Genomic DNA, 15,493 nt, shown 5'->3' with positions numbered 1-15,493 from the left:
TTTGAGTAATAAGTAAAACCCTGGTCTCCCATTTATTTAACTATTAATTAATTTTTTTTTTTTGAGACGAAGTCTCACCCTGTCACCCAGGCTGGAGTGCAGTGACGTGATCTTAACTCGCTGCAACCTCTGCCTCCGGGGTTCAAGCAACTTTCCTGCTTCAGCCTCCCAAGTAACTGGAACTACAGGTGTGTGTCACCATGCCTAGCCAATTTTTGTGTTTTTAGTAGGGATGAAGTTTCACCATGTTGGCCAGGCTGATCTTGAACTCCTGACCTCAGGTGATCTTCCCTTCTTGGCCTTCCAAGGTGCTGGGATTACAGGTGTGAGCCATTGCTTCCAGCCTCTATTTATTTATTTATTTTTGAGATGGAGTCTCATTCTGTTGCCCAGGCTAGAGTGCAGTGGTGCGATCTCAGCTCACTGCAACCTCTGCCTCCCAGGTTCAAGCAATTCTCCTGTTTCAGCCTCCCAAGTAGCTGAGATTACAGGCATGCACTACCATGCCCAGCTAACTTTTGTATTTTTAGTAGAGATGAGGTTTCACCAAGTTGGCCAGGCTGGTCTCAAACTCCTTACCTCAGGTGATCTGCCTTGCCCAAAGTGCTGGGATTATAGGCGTGAGCCACTGTGCCCAGCCCCTGGTCTCCCATTTAGCTGGCCCTGTGTGTTAAACAATTTTACTATTGCAATTCCCCAATTTTGATAAATAGGCTCTACCTGGGCAGTGGGCAAAAAGGAACCCACTGGGCAGTTACAGACTGGAACTTCTGGGTTCAAATAATCCTCCTGCCTTAGTCTCCTGAGTAGCTGGGACTGCAGATGCACGCCACTATGTCCAGCTTGGGAATATTTTATATCTCTGTGTCTAGTATGGTAGTCAGTAGCCACATGTGGCTATTGAGCTCTCAAAATATGGCCACTGAGAATGAGAAACTAAATTTTAAGCTGTATTTCATGTCAATGAGTTTACATTTAAATAGGCACCTGTGGTCAGTGGCTACCGTAATGGAAAGTGCATACCTCTACCTGACTTCTCAGCCTTACGGTATTCACCACCGCTCAGTGGGGAAGAGTGCAGGGTGGGGCTCCTGAAAAAGAGTTAAGATGGGGTATCTGCTCCCCTCCTTTTGGGTCTGGGAAAACCGTGGCTTGGGATTGGCAGAGAGAGGTGACAAGGAGCCCTGGACTTCTTTGGGTTTTTCAGAAAGGCCTCGGGGACTTGGGTGTAGCAGCCACTCATTCCTCAGGGAGGATTCCTGTCACCCACCGATGCGGTTTGCTTCCCAGCCTTGGCCGAGCACGCGTGCTCTGAGGGTTGGATTTACGACGCACAATTGTGGAAGCTTAGGCAGAGCCAGTTTAGGAGAATTTTATGGGTGGAGGACAGCCAGGAACACTTAGCCTCGTGGTTTGCCCTCACGTGTGTATTCCAGGGGAACATTTGCTGTGCTCTGTTGGCTTGCCCCTGCGTCGCTGCCCAGCCAGCAGCGCGGAGGGCAGAATATCTGGCCTGGCTACTACCCCAGAGCAGCTGCCTGGCCTCAGGGACAGGAGAGGCACTCACATTTGCTGAGCATCCACTATGGGCCAGCCGTGCACTTCCTAAAGAGCTGTCTTCCCTAGAGTGGCAGCCCTTTGTGCTTGGAATTGATAGTATGCTTGGCCTATGAAGAAACTGAGGCTTAGAGACAAAGTGAATCCTCCTAGTTCACACAGAGGAAAGTGGCAAATAAAGAGTATGGGTCTGCCTGTTCCATAGCCTGGGATGAAAATGTCTACTGCCATGGCTATTGCTTGGTGTGAGTATGTGTGCACACACATCTGTATGTGGGCGTATGTGTGTACATGAGCCCAGGGGTATGTGTGTGTGTGTGTGTGTGTTTAAGTGCGTGTGCATATGCAGGTCCAAACACATGACTGTGCCACAAGTCACTACCATGTGTCCTTGCCCAAGGATGCCACACCTTGGGACCTGGCATCAAGAGGTCCCCAAGCCCAGAAAGGCCCTATCTCCTAAAAGAAGGGATATATTTCTCCCCAAGGTGGCTGTTGTGCCCTCTTTTTCACTTTGTCCTCTCCTTCGGCCCTGACCTGACCCTTCCCAGGGCTGTCTGTCCTGGACAGCGGCTCAGGCTCTGGGTGGGTGGGGGAGGGGGATACTAGTCAGGGCTGTGGCTGGGCCAGTCTTCTTTGCTCCAGTGTCCCCTCCCTCCCACGAGGTTGTGACCAGGAGCCCAGGGGAGAGGGAGCTCCCAGCTAACTGCCACCTTCTCTGCTTTCCAATTTACAATCTAATATGGTCTCGCCACTGCAGAGCTGGGGGCTGGAGAGGTAATGAATGAGGCCTCTGCTCCAGCATCACCTGCTGCGCTCTACGCCTTCCCCTGCGGCCTTGTGTTCCCCTCCCTGTCTGCCTGCTGGCTCTGGGGACCCCAGCATGCCGACCCACAGTTCCTCAGTCTGGGCAGGTGGCACAGGAGCTGGGGCCCTGGAGTGGGGGTTAGGTGAGACGGAGGGGCTGACCTACAGGTAGGGGCAGGAATTGACCCCAGCCCCTGGGGTGGGATGGAAGGAATGGGAAAAGCAGCAGGGGCCCTCTTGGCATCACCCCCTCACCAGTCTGATAATCAGTCTGCTGTACCTCACCCTGATTATGCCAACTCCCAGAAGTGTGGCCAGGGCAGAGGCCTAGGTAGGAATGGAGGTGGACACTGGGCTTCGTTCTCTCCCTGGAGGGGTTTCTGTCCATCAGCTCCTTCTGTCCATCTGCTGGCCCCAGGCCCCTTCTCCTACCTGCTGTGTTAGGAGGCAGCGAATGAGGAGCTACCTACTGGCCCCAAGGTAGTGGAGCAGGTGGGCAGAGGTACATGGCCCTGAGACGGGTGCTTGGCTCACAGCCCTCCCCAAGTGCCAGCCGCTTCTACCACCACCATATCAGCAGCAGAGACCATATTTCTCTGAATGGAAAACCTTGGAAGTGTCAGCTGGGACAAGGAAGGATGTGGAGGCAGGAACTGCTTTCTCCCTGGAGCCAGTACCAGGACCAGCTCTGCCCAGCCCAGTGGTGAAGTTGGGGGACAGGGTTGGATCTAGGGAGGAATAGCATCCCCTCCATCCTTTGCCTTCCTGCTGGGCTCCAGATACCACCAAAGACAGTCCTTCCTAGCCATGGAGCCCAGCAAGATGGGGCCATAAGGTACCAGGGCCGGAGAGCAGGTTCCTTCCTAGGCCCCAGGTCAGCATCTCTGGACTAGTGTCCCCTCCCAGCCCATACCCTGAGGTTCAAAAGACAGCACCACTGAGGATGTTCCAGCATGCGTGTCTACTTCTGAGTGAATCACCAGCCTGGCAGCCCGAAGACTCTGTGGTCTTTGGGTCAGACGAAGGGATTTTGCTGTGCACCGGGACAAAAGTTACCTCTCTGATCTTGTGACCTTTGCCCTGTGATTACTTTTGTCTGCTGCATCTGGGAGGAGATGGAGTTGAGGAGCTTGGCTGTAGATGGAGGGGCCTGAGCCCAGACCCCTGGGCTGCCCTGATGCTGAGGTGAGATCTAACCACTCTCTACCCTGGAGGTCCCTGGCATGTCTGTTCTTTTTTTTTCTTTTTTTTTTTTGAGATGGAGTTTCACTCTTGTTACCCAGCCTAGAGTGCAATGGCGCGATCTCGGCTCACCGCAACCTCCGCCTCCTGGGTTCAGGCAATTCTCCTGCCTCAGCCTCCTGAGTAGCTGGGATTACAGGCACGCACGACCATGCCCAGCTAATTTTTTGTATTTTTAGTAGAGACGGGGTTTCACCATGTTGACCAGGATGGTCTCGATCTCTTGACCTCGTGATCCACCCACCTCGGCCTCCCAAAGTGCTGGGATTACAGGCTTGAGCCACCACTCCCGGCGGCATGTCTGTTCTTAGCTGAGGAAGCTGAGGAGCCTGGTGAGACCTTATTAGAAGGCACGGGGGGAGCTCTGCCACTGACAGGCTATGTGGCCTTGGGTTTGTCGGGCTTCTCTTGGCCTGGCCAGTTTTTCATACAGTACTTGGTACCGACTTTTTAGAGTCTTTGGGTGGGTGGGACATAGTCACTGCCCCTTTATTTATTTATTTATTTATTTATTTTAGACAGAGTTTTGCTCTTGTTGCCCAGGCTGCAGTGCAGTGGCACGATCTCGGCTCATTGCAACCTTCATCTCTTGGGTTCAAGTGATTCTCTGCCTCAGCCTCCCAAGCAGCTGGGATTACAGGCATGTACCACCCTGCCTGGCCACTTTTGTATTTTTAGTAGAGATGAGGTTTCACCATGTTTGTCAAGCTGGCCTCAAACTCCTGATTGCCAGTGATCTGCCCACCTCAGCCTCCCAAAGTGCTGGGATTACAGGTGTGGGCCATGGCGCCCGGTCTCACTGCCCCTTTATTATCGGTGCCCAACCCTGGTGGCTGATGGAGCCTCCTGGTGGGCAGGGCTAGAGGAGGAGGGCCTTGGCATAGTGTGGACTGCGCGCTGTTGACTTGCCACTTTCCTTTTGTGTGCACTGGAGCCTGTCTCCTCATCTCCCTGTGCTAAGCATCTGGACGGCTAGGCTGTGTGTGTGTGTGTGTGTGTGTGTATGTGTGTGTGTGTATGTCTGTGAGCGCATGCACGTGTACATATGTAGGTGTGTGAGCATATTGCGTGTGTGTGTGTTTGTGTGTGTGTGTGTGTGCATGTATGTGGGAGGGTATGAGGTGAGGAGTGGGGGATAGAGGTGTGAGAAGAGGGCCCAGAGAGAGCGCCAAGGTTTCTGGGCAGCTCCTGTGTTCTAGACTCTGCTGCCCAACATCTATACTATCTGGTTAATCCTCCCCATCCCACAGGTGGAGAAACAGGGTCTGAGAGCTGATGTGACCTGTGGGAGGTGGTCTAGTTGGGCCTGGGAGGCAGACCCTGGGGCATTCTTGTCCTGCTGAGCTCAAGAGGCAGACAGGACAGAGGCAGGAACAAAAGACCTTTGAAAACAAAGACAGCCTGAGATCAGAACACTCCCTCCTTGGTCTCTCAGTTCAGACACGTTGAACTGCCCTACCATACCTTCTCCCAGCTGGTACCAGTTTCCAGAGCAGCTGCAGCAGTGGTGGAGGTGGGACCCAGGGTGAAGGCTCAAGGGTGTGGAGGGCAATGAGCTCTAATGGTGGCCTTTTGGCAAAGTTGAGCTGTAGTAAGGGCCTGAGGTCCCACTGGGAAGTGCAAGGGCAGTACTGGAGGTCCCTGGGTGAACGACCTCCTCGAGGCGCGCCTCCCTCCTCTCCACGTTCTGACACTTTGTGTCCCTTTCTGCCTCTCCCAGCTTCTGTGTGGGAGACGAAGCGGCTCTAGCCTTATTTCTCAATGGCCTAGGGAGGAGTCACTGGAGGCCTGGGCTCTGCCCTTAGGGACTTGGTGAGGTTGTGGGGGGCAGAGGGAGGGCATCCTAGGACCTCTCCCAACAGGCAGGTGGGATGAGCTTCACCTGCCCAAGGGTGTGGGCCCTGCACCTGTGGGCTATCTCAGGCTCCTTTTGCTCTCCAAGGCCTTGTGGGCCTGAGGGGAAGGGGCCTCACTGGCCCAGCACTCCAGAGCAAGAGGCTGGCCTGGCCCTCTACTTCCCCAGCAAACCTGAGTGGGGGAGGGGAGGGGTGCAGAGCTGCTAAAAATAGCAGCAGCAGCTCCAGCTATGAGTCTCCTTGAGGGGTCAGTGGAGCACGAGATTGGGGAGGAAGAGACTGGAGTGGGCTGCAGGGAGGGAGAGAGACCAGCCTGAGCTGGGGCCTGCTGTGCCTTATACCCAGGCCACAGTCCAAGGATGCAGGGACAGAGGACACAGACATGCAGGGACAAGTGGACACAGACACCCAGGGACAGGTGAACAAGCCAGGCAGAGAAGCATGTAGACATGGCTACCAGCATATCTGGGGCTTCCTCTCTCCCGAACCTCAGGAATACCAGATGGGCCCAGCTGCACCGCCCCCAGCCTCTCAGGCCTGTCCCTTGCCTCCACCTTGTTTTGACCTCCAAGGACCCTGAAGAGCTGCGTGTGTGGAGATCTTGAGTTGAGAGGGCTAAACCCTCCTCCCTTGTCTCTTTCAGTCTCCTGTGTGTGTGGCTCAGGGCATGGAAGGACCAAGGGTCACCAGAGGCAGCATCAGGAATGGATAGTGTTACAGCACAGACCAGAGTCAGGGCACCAACAAGTGGCTGTCACCTCAAGAGCATCACTCTACCTAAGCAACAGGCCTCTTTCTAGCCTGGCTGGCAGGCAGAGCAAGGCATGGGAGAGAAGCGACTGGACCCAGTAGGGCAGGACTGGGGCTCTGCCAGGTGATGGGTGGGCAGTGGGGGAAGGAGGCCAGGGGAATCTGGGGAGGTAAATGCATGGATGACCCCTCTTGTGCCTGCCTTGTTTGATCCTACCTTCACACATTTGCCTGGAGATGCCCCCTTTGCCAGGGGCTCTTTGGTCCACAAAAGGTAACTCCATCTTTTACATTTCCTCTAACCAGCCAGAAAATAAGCCCTCATGACAGGAGGGGCCTGCCAGCTGCCGGACCAGATGTTTCAAATCACCAGCATATCTCTTTGCTAGAGGTAAACGATGTCTAAGACAATGTCCATCAGAGCAGCAAGCCAGGGTAAAGGCCTTAGAAGTACCTCAACCTTGGTCTCTCTGCGTTGCTAGTCTCACTTTCCTGGTTCAGACCTGAGCCAGCTGGAGCTCACCCCCACCCCTGCCTCAGCGGTCCAGCCCTGGACTCCTGGGCTGTACAATTCAGCCCCTCCAGAGATGCCTGACAAATCAGCCTCTCCTGGTGCTGGACAGCTTTGGCTGTTGGCAGACCCTCCTCTCAAGGGATCTTGTGGTTTCTTCCCAGTCACCACCTGCCCATCCTGATTTCCTTTGATCCTGATGCTGTTCCACAAAAGAGGTGGGGCAAGGACAGGCATCATGAATTCCCAAGGAAACTGAGGCATAGGGGTGTGACACAACTTGCCCAACGTCACCCAGCCAGCAAAATCCAGCACTGGGTGTAAACCCTGCAGTCCTGACTCCCTGACCAGACTTCTTCCTCTTATGTTCTTCCTTTGGGACTCCCCCCTCCTCCTTGAGCACATCTTGGCTTCCCGCACTGTCTGATTCCACCCTGCCCCCAACCCCAGGCTCTGCGACTCCTTAGGCACCTGCTGGCTTTTGGGACCCAGGCCAGACACTCAGCAGGTGGCTGCCTGGGGGACAAAGGAGTTGGGACTCAGCTGCTGAGCTGAGAGGGAAGGAGGGAAGGAAGGAGGGAGGGAGGGAGTGAGGGAGAAGCTATGGGGAGGGAGGAGGAATGGAGCTGGAAGTCAGGAGGAGCAGAGTCCGCTTTGGTGTCTTTAACAAGGAGCCAGCGAGCAAAGAGGGGTAAAACAGCATGCATATGAGCATGGGGGCATGCTCAGTGGTTTAGGCACTTTTCACAGTGCCCCCAAGTTCTGTCCTCCCAGACTCATGACCAGCTAGAGGGAGGGGCTTGAGGGTAGAGAGAAGAGCCTGTTGGGAGGCGGGGGATGGAGAGACTGAGAGAGATGCCACAGTGTCAAGATTCTGGCTGGGCCCTGGGTACCCAGGGTTAGGGAGGGAGGGCATGGGAAGGAGGGCATGGTGAAGAGAGATTCTGCAGCACTTGCAATTTTGTGCTGCAGAATCCAAACAGTGGACTCCCCCTTCTCTCTCCACCACAAATTCATGATGTCTATCCCACCTCTTTTATGGAACAGGATCAGGATCAAAGGAAATCAGGGGGGTGTTGATTGGGAAGAAGCCAGAAGCCCCCGTTGAAAGGAGGGTCCTCCAATAGCCAGAGCTGTCCAGTGGCAGGAGAGGCGCTGTACCTGCCCTGCAGGGGCACACCTGACCTGCCAGAGATGGGAAGGGTTGTGATGAAGAGCACCCATCATGGCTTGGCCCAGGGACCCCAGAGGTTTGCTGGGTCCTCACAGACCCAAAGGCAAACTCTTTTGCCACAAATGAGAAACTGAGGCCTTGAGCATTCCCTGGCTAGGAGTTTCTTTCCTTCTGGAGGTCAAAGTAATTGGATCATATAGGTGCTGTTTGTCATTTCATCTGTATCTCGTTCTATTAAAATCAGAGGGTTGCTGGTCTAGCTGGACAGATAGTCACAACTGAGCTTATCAAAAAGGCAGCTTCCCTCCAAACTAAGTTCCTTAAGGGGAGGGATTATGTTGTATTCCTGCTGATCAAAGCACCTGGTAGGTGTTGAATAGAGGGTTGTTGAATGGAGAATAGATGGATGGATGGAGTATGGACAGGCTAAGTTCTGTTGGTGTTTGGGAGACAGAGAGAATCATCTGGGCTGGGTGATCAGGAGAAGAGGGGATGGGAGAATTGAAATAAGCAGAAAGACCCAGGATGGCATTCCGGATGTGAAAAAATGGCTGAGCAAAACTGTAGGGGATGAATGAAACAAGGCACGCGCAGGGTCTGGGAATCACCCTAGCATCCTCACGGCATCTCTCCACTGCCCCCTTCATCAGTCCTTGCCCTTTCATTCAGTCCCTGCTCATCTCCTGGCAGAGCCCCTTGTTCCAGATGGGCCCAGCCAGAACCTCGACCCCACCCTCTCCCTTCCTGCCAGACTGCCTGCCAGCAAAGCTGCAGGCTCTGCAGCCTGAGACCCGGGACCGGATTGTTGCTGAGAATCGGCAGGTTTGTGGATTGTTGTTGGAGAAGCAGCAGGTTTGTTTGCTCTGGAGCCCGTGGAGAAATCTCAACAATCAATGGCCAACAACACTCTGCCTGCGGCTGCAGCATCGATCCTCCCCTCCCAGGTCTGGTGGTTTGGGCAGCAGGTAGGCAGGTAGAAGGAAACTGGGCAGGGCTGGGCCTTCCCACCTGGGGGCTGGGCCTCAGTAGAGGCTAAAGAGGAGAGGTCCAGAAGCCCAGGATGCTAGGACAGGAGTGACGGGTCCTCTCATTCACAAAGCACTCAAAGGGTTGAAGAGTAAGAGTCACTGCAAATCACTGATCTCTGGCCCAAGACATCAGGGACCATAGGTCACATGATCCCCAGCTCCTTGCTCTTTCCTGGCCACCAAATATTGGAAAGGATGTTTTATTCCTTTGCCACTAAGGACTGAGAAGGACCTGTCATCACCAGAAATGTGCTAGAATAAAGTTAGGGGCTGTTTATGTCTTGGGTCTGTCTGACAACATGGGTTTGAATTTGATTAATAAAAGGCAGATATAATAACTTCTATCTCATAGAGATGATAAGAGAACTAAATGAGCTAATGTATACAAAGCACTTTGTACAGTGCCTGGCACATAGTTGGTACCAAATAAATGTTTGCTATTATCATTGTTGCCATTACTATTATTTGGATAGTGATACTCTCCTGGGTTCCCATCTGCCTGTAGTGAAGCTCTGCCTGTGCCGGGAAAGTGGACACAGTGCTAGCTGAAGCCAGGTTTTGTGAAACGGGCAGGCACTTTGGAGTAGCCTTACTACTTACTGGCTGTGCAGCCTCAGGGTTAGTGACTTAAGCGCTTCAAAACTCAGTTTTTCCATGTGTAAAATGGGAACAACTAATCTCTTATTGTGAGTACTAAATAGAAAAGTCATGTGAAAGGCTTTGCCAGTGAAGGCTGGGCCCCTAGGGATTCTGGGCCACACCTCAATATATATGCCTATGGAATGAATGAACGATGGATAGATGGATGAGTAGATATACCTCAGGGCCTGCTCTTTTAGGAGCTGTGGACCTGAATTATTGTGGTTCTCGATGATTCTTAGACCTCTACCTCTCCATTAAAGGGCATGCGGGCTCAGAGCTGCTCCCAAAGATTCATGTTGGTCCCTGCCAGCCATGTGAGAATATCTGAAGCTGGGAGATGGATGAGGGGGCTTCAGATGACAGGATGAATCCACGTCTAGCCAGATGACATGGATTCATCCTTCCCTTACCTCTTAGTGCCAGCCAAGTTCATATGAGGTATCCCTCTCAGCCATTAGGGGTGATGGGTGGGTGCTTAGGGTGGTTGTTATGGGGGGGTCAGGAAGCCTGGGCTTTACCTCTGCTAATATCCACCTGTGCAATTCTCATTAATTTATTCAATATGTATTTAATGTCTGCCATGTACTAGGCTCTGTGCCACTGGGGACACAAGCAGTGGTGGCACTAAGGGGTGACTGACTGCGGAGAGGCTTTAGCCCATTTAAAATGGCCATCAGCACCCTACCCCTGAGCCACCTCAGGCTGACAGCGTGACAGCTTAATTTGTAAAAGGAAAAAACGAAGTAAAGGCTATAATTTACAGTTGGGATAATTGGCCAACTGTTAGGAAAGGAAAAAAAAAACCTAACACACAATCTATGTAAAAATAGCGTGCTTGCTACGCAAACTCAGCTTCAAGATTCGGTCCCAGCTGCCATAGGCCTGCCTCACCATTCTAACCAAGCAGCTGACCCTAAACTTCTCCCAAAGAGAAATTCTAGAGCTTCCCCAAGACATAGTGGGTTAACAAAGCAGACTTGGGATCATCTTTGCTGAGTTTTGTTTTGCTGCTGGAGCATCAAGTAACCAGGGACTTGTGACCCAGCAAAACGAAGACCTTGATGGGGGAAGCCAAGGGATGGTGGGAGCACAGAAGAGTCCTCTGACCCAGGCTAGAGGACAGGCCAGGCTCCCCTTAAATATGTACTGAAGAATTACAGAAAGTGCCAGCTAAGCTAATACTTGAAGCATGAGGTAGAGTGAGCCAGATTGGCCCAGGAGGGGAAAGGAATTTCAGGCAGAAGGGCTGACAAGAGCCCAGAAGTTATTGAGAACTTGGCTTATTTGGGGAACGGAAGCTGAAACTCCTTTGGCCTGGCTGGGTGGATCAGCTTCCTGGAATTCCTGATTCCTGTTGGAATTGGTCTTGGAGACCTCCTGATGCCTGCTTCCCACCACCCAGCTGCAGACCAGTGCTGGCAGCATAGTCTCCTCCGGAAGCCTCTTCCATATAGAACCTGGCTCCTCCTCCCTGAGAATAGGCCAGTAAGCTGGGGACCCAGAAATCTGAATGACTTGACAAGAAATTTGAGGCTCTCATGTGCTATCAGGCATGGCAACTTACATTGAAGGCTCCAGAAAGCAGAGGCCCAGAGAGGTCAGGGGTATATGTAAGATCATGTGGGAGCTGGGCTCTTAACCAACTGGGCTGAGAATTTCCTTCACTAATGTACCCCCTGCCTAATAGGCCCTTTTCTGCACCTTCTTTCTTCTTCTTTTTTTTTTTTTTTGGTGGGTGTAGGGGTGGGGTTGGAGCAGTACCGAGCCCTGACAGCTCTGCCCAGGTGGAGGCATAGCATCCCTGAGCCGATCCCACTCTGGCAGATGAGGCTTGATAGGGCTAGGATAGGTGGGGATAAGGAGTACAGGAAGCTAGAGGGCCTGGAATTGGATGGATGGAGGAGCTAAGGAAGCAGGCTTCTGATATGCCCCCATGTTTAGGCAGCTGTGGTAGTACTGGTGGGGAGTGGAAGCTCCGTTTCTAATTAAGCCCAGCCCTCCTGTCTCCTTGCTCTCCATTAGCACCCCACAGTGTCCCCAAGGCATTTTAAGCTGCCACCCTGCTGAGAGGCCGGGATGGCCGCCAGGGCCTGCCAAGCTTAGGCCTGTGAGGAGCAAAAAGCCAACTTAGACTTCTCCTGTCCATGGCAGTCTCTGGGTCCTCCAGGCTTCTCAGAAGCCAAGTGTAGGGGTGGAGGGGGGGCACTCCTACCTGCCATGTCAACCTCTAGGGTTCTGAACAGAATCTAGACTGTCTCCCATGGGGCCTTGTCCCCAGCACCACTTCCTTATCCCGAAGTGCCAGGCTGGGGACAAGGAGCAAGACCTAGTATCGGTTTCAGCAGCAGCCCCCAGACTCAGGGATGTGCTGTTAGAATCCAGCACCTACCAAGGAGTCTGCAGGAAGCAGCAATTACCATTTTAGGTTAAGGCAGCCCTGGTTTGTTAACCCTTGCAGCACTGGGGGCTCCTGAAAGCTGAGTCGCCCTTCCTCTCTTTCCTCCTCCAGACCTTGCCTCCCAGATGTCATCCCTCAGTTCTTGGCAGAGTGAGGAACCCAGACTTGCCATCCCCAGGCCCCCTCTACCACCACATTCTCAAGTGGAACTCAGAGAGGTGGAGCATCAGGTCCAAGGTCACACAGCCTTGGAGGCAGCCTCCATTCCCAAGACCCAATATTAGCCCAGTCTCAGCGGCTTCCATCTTCATAATCTCCCTAGGCCACATTCACACATGCAGAGTTTAATTAACTTTATTGATATTCAGAAATTAGGGGAATGACTAAAGGTAATTGCTCATTAAAAATCATTAAACTGACACAGCAGGCTCGGCACACACAGCCCCTCCCACACCTCCTTCTTCCTCCACTGTGGCTGGATGGCCCAGGCACCTGGCTTGGGAAGATACCCTGTGGCCCAAGGCGCCCCTGACGCCTAAGGCCAATCATTGCCTTGGAGGCTGCAGAAAGGAATGGGGGACTGAACCTGTGAGGTTGGGCCAGGCCCAGCATGATCTCACCCTACCTTTGCAGCCTTACATACCAGGCCTCCAGAGCATCTGGGCTGTGCCTGGCTGCATCCTGCAGCCTGCATCCCACCTATGAGCAAAGCTCTGAGAGCCTCATCGGAGAAGTGGCAGGGCTGAAAGACAGGGATACAAACTTCTGGCCTCCGAAAAGGCTCATAGCCCAAGGCCTTTGCTCCTTTTGGCTCGTCTTTGCACAGCTGAAGTGCCAGGAACTCCGGGATGGCCAAATGTGCTGCTCCCCAGGGAGATGACTCAATATCCCAAAGACCTCCAGCCCTGCCGAGGAGATAGGAGCCTCTGGCCACTCAGCTCTGACATCCCAGCCCTCTCACCCTCAAGCTTGGCACTTCGGAGCTGCTTCTTCATCTCCCTTGGGGAGTGAAAATAAAGCTCTTCCCCAATAGCCAGGCTCCTATCCCATATATCCCATGGGCAGGTGCCCCCATGGGCACTAGAGATCCTGACAGTTGGGGAGAGACATTGCCCAGGGACACAAAGACTTGAGGCCACAGAGTGAGCAGATTCCTCCTAACGCTCACACCCACATCTCCTCAGGGCTGTTCCAACTCCCGGCCACACCAGCCTTTCTCCTGGATTCCCGCAGTCTCAGTCTAGCCCTGCAGGGAGCTCTCTGGCTGAGGCTGCACCCACATACTAGTGGCCTCACACAGTCCTCACACCTGTTCACTGCTGAGCCCTCACCCAAGATTCGGACTACCTGGAGTGCAGATACACTGGGACTGGCTCCTCTAGGCATGCAGGGCCCAGATTACTCTCACATTCAGACCCACAGACTCACACACAAGGCCTTGACTACGTGCCAGGGGACAGACACAGGCTTGCACCCTAGGGGAGCTGTTCAGTGCCAGGACCCAGCCCCACGCAAGATAGGTTTGGAATTCCTAGGGACATCCTCAGGTAGCTGGGCAGGGATTCACACTTCTCCTCTCTGGCCTCTGTCCCTGGGGTGGGGCTTGCAGGACTCTTCCCTTCTCCCTGCAAGGTGAACACATGGTTTCAAGTTCTGGGCGCTGCCGGAGGACCCAGCGTGGCCAGCCAGGTGGTGGGGTGAGGACACTGGGCTGTGTGAAAGTGGAGCTAGAGGCTCAGTAAAAGGCTTCCCCTTCTCTGGGGTGGCAGTTTTCTTCCTGGATGAAGAAAACTGCCGTCCAGGGACCCCGCCTGTCCATAGCAGTGCTGCCCTGACCTCAGCCATGGCCTGGAAGGATCGAGGAGGGAGGTTAGAATCTCCCACCCTCACACTCCTCCACATCAGATGCTACAAACCATATGGCAAGGGACGGCAGGTCCCAATTCCAGGTGCGGTTCCGCGGACCCCACCAGCCGACTGGCTGTATTGGGAGAAGGACCTGGGTGCCAGTAGCTTCCATGAGAGTCTTGTTTGAGCCCAGACAAGACTCAGAAATCTTTCTTCTCTGAGGCACGGAACCCCTATCCTCTCCCCAACACTCCCTTGCCACCCACTCCATGGCCAAGCTTCCCTCGACCTGAGACTGATGAAGTTGGGGACCAGACTCCTAGAGGGGGCGCAGGGATTCTCAGGGTGTGGGGGATCGGTCCTCCAGAGACGAATCTGCCACGGGGGTAGTGGGTGGACCGGGGCTGGGCAGAAAGGCAGGCCGGGAGGGAGGCAGAGCTCGGGGCAATGGTGTGTGTGTGTGTGTGCGCACGCGTGCGTGTGCGTGTGTATGTACAAGGAAAGGACTTTGGGGAGGACAGAGTCTCTATCCCAGGACCTCCACTACTGCAGTCCGGGGCAGGGGCAGAGCCAGGAGCCGGACGCGAGGTCCAGGCCCTTGGAGTTTCTCTCTAGAATTGTGCTCTAGGTTCCGACTGGCGTGGCAGCGCCGAAGCATGGGGAGGTGAGCGAGGTCTCAACCCCGGGTCTGGCCGCCATCTGGCCCCGTCTCCCCGCAGTAAGAACACTAGAGGCCCCGGAATCGGCGGCAAAGTCTAGCTAAGTTTGGCAGGTGGCAGGGGAAACGGGACCGCGGGCCGCCAGCTGGACCGTCCCGACTCACTGCCCTGTGCCCCTCGACACGCGCCCCGGCTCCCTAAGAAGCCTAGAGTGTGGCGAGGTAGCGCGCGGGTGAGCGCGTGTGTGCGGGGAGTGGGTGGCGTGATGAATTGCAGCAGAGAAATCCCATTAGATCTGGGGAGATGATTAAAGGCGAGGTCTCGGCCGGGAGCGAATGGCGGGAGCCCCGGCAGCTTCCCGCCCGCGAAGCCCGCGCCCCGCCCGGCTTGGCCGGCGCCGGGGGCAGCGCAGCCGGCGGGGCTCGGTGCTTGGACTGGGCAACCAGATGAGCGAAGCTGGGTACCGGGTCTCCCTTCCCGCCCCTGGGGCCCCGCTCCCGCCTTCATCCAGCCACCGGACGCCGGGGTCCCTTACCGTGAGCCAGGAGCGCCAGCAGCGAGGGCAGGAGCAGCAGGGCTGCCGGGCGCATGATGCCAGTTGCGGCCGCGCCCCGGGCTGGGACCGCGGGCGGAGGGCGGGGGGCTTGGCGGGATTGGGGCGCGGGGGCAGAGCAGGGTCCGGCCAGGGAGAGGGAGCGGGGCCGCCGCCGCCGCCACCGCCGCCGCCGCCAGCGCCTGACAGAATCAGCACCACGGCCAGCGCCTGGCGTCGGCGCCGGGGACCGCCGCGCGGGGCTGGGGGCGGGGGCGCGGGAGGAGCGGCTTACCGTAAAGTCTCAAGCAAAGGCGCAGAGACCCAGGGGCAGGCTCCCGCGCCACTGCCAGCGCCCGAAAAGGACTGCCCTACTCATGTGGGCACACGGCCTCTGCCCTTTTGCGCTGCCCACGCCCAGCCAAGCCTGCCACCCCCTCTCCGGTTAACAGCCTGCCGAGGAGGTGGGTTGTCTCTGAGTCTCCGTGA

The 15,493-nt window shown here is 55.0% G+C and overlaps 1 protein-coding gene across 3 annotated transcripts in view; it reads right to left on the bottom strand.

Moving 5' to 3' along the window:
* The window catches only part of SEZ6 (seizure related 6 homolog), a 53,910-nt gene extending 38,661 nt beyond the window's left edge, over positions 1–15,249 (bottom strand). For all 3 annotated transcript variants that reach the window (XM_032281014.1, XM_032281015.1, XM_032281016.1), the window contains exon 1: positions 15,008–15,249. In XM_032281014.1, the coding sequence (XP_032136905.1) occupies positions 15,008–15,062 (55 nt within the window). In that variant the 5' untranslated portion in view covers positions 15,063–15,249. The remainder of the gene's footprint in view (positions 1–15,007) is intronic.
* Positions 15,250–15,493: the final 244 nt, after the last annotated feature.

This window comes from Sapajus apella, unplaced genomic scaffold (assembly GCF_009761245.1).
Source record: "Sapajus apella isolate SASKATOON/1434 unplaced genomic scaffold, GSC_monkey_1.0 scaffold12, whole genome shotgun sequence".
Taxonomy (NCBI): domain Eukaryota; kingdom Metazoa; phylum Chordata; class Mammalia; order Primates; family Cebidae; genus Sapajus; species Sapajus apella.
This window is presented reverse-complemented; position numbering and strand designations above follow the sequence as displayed.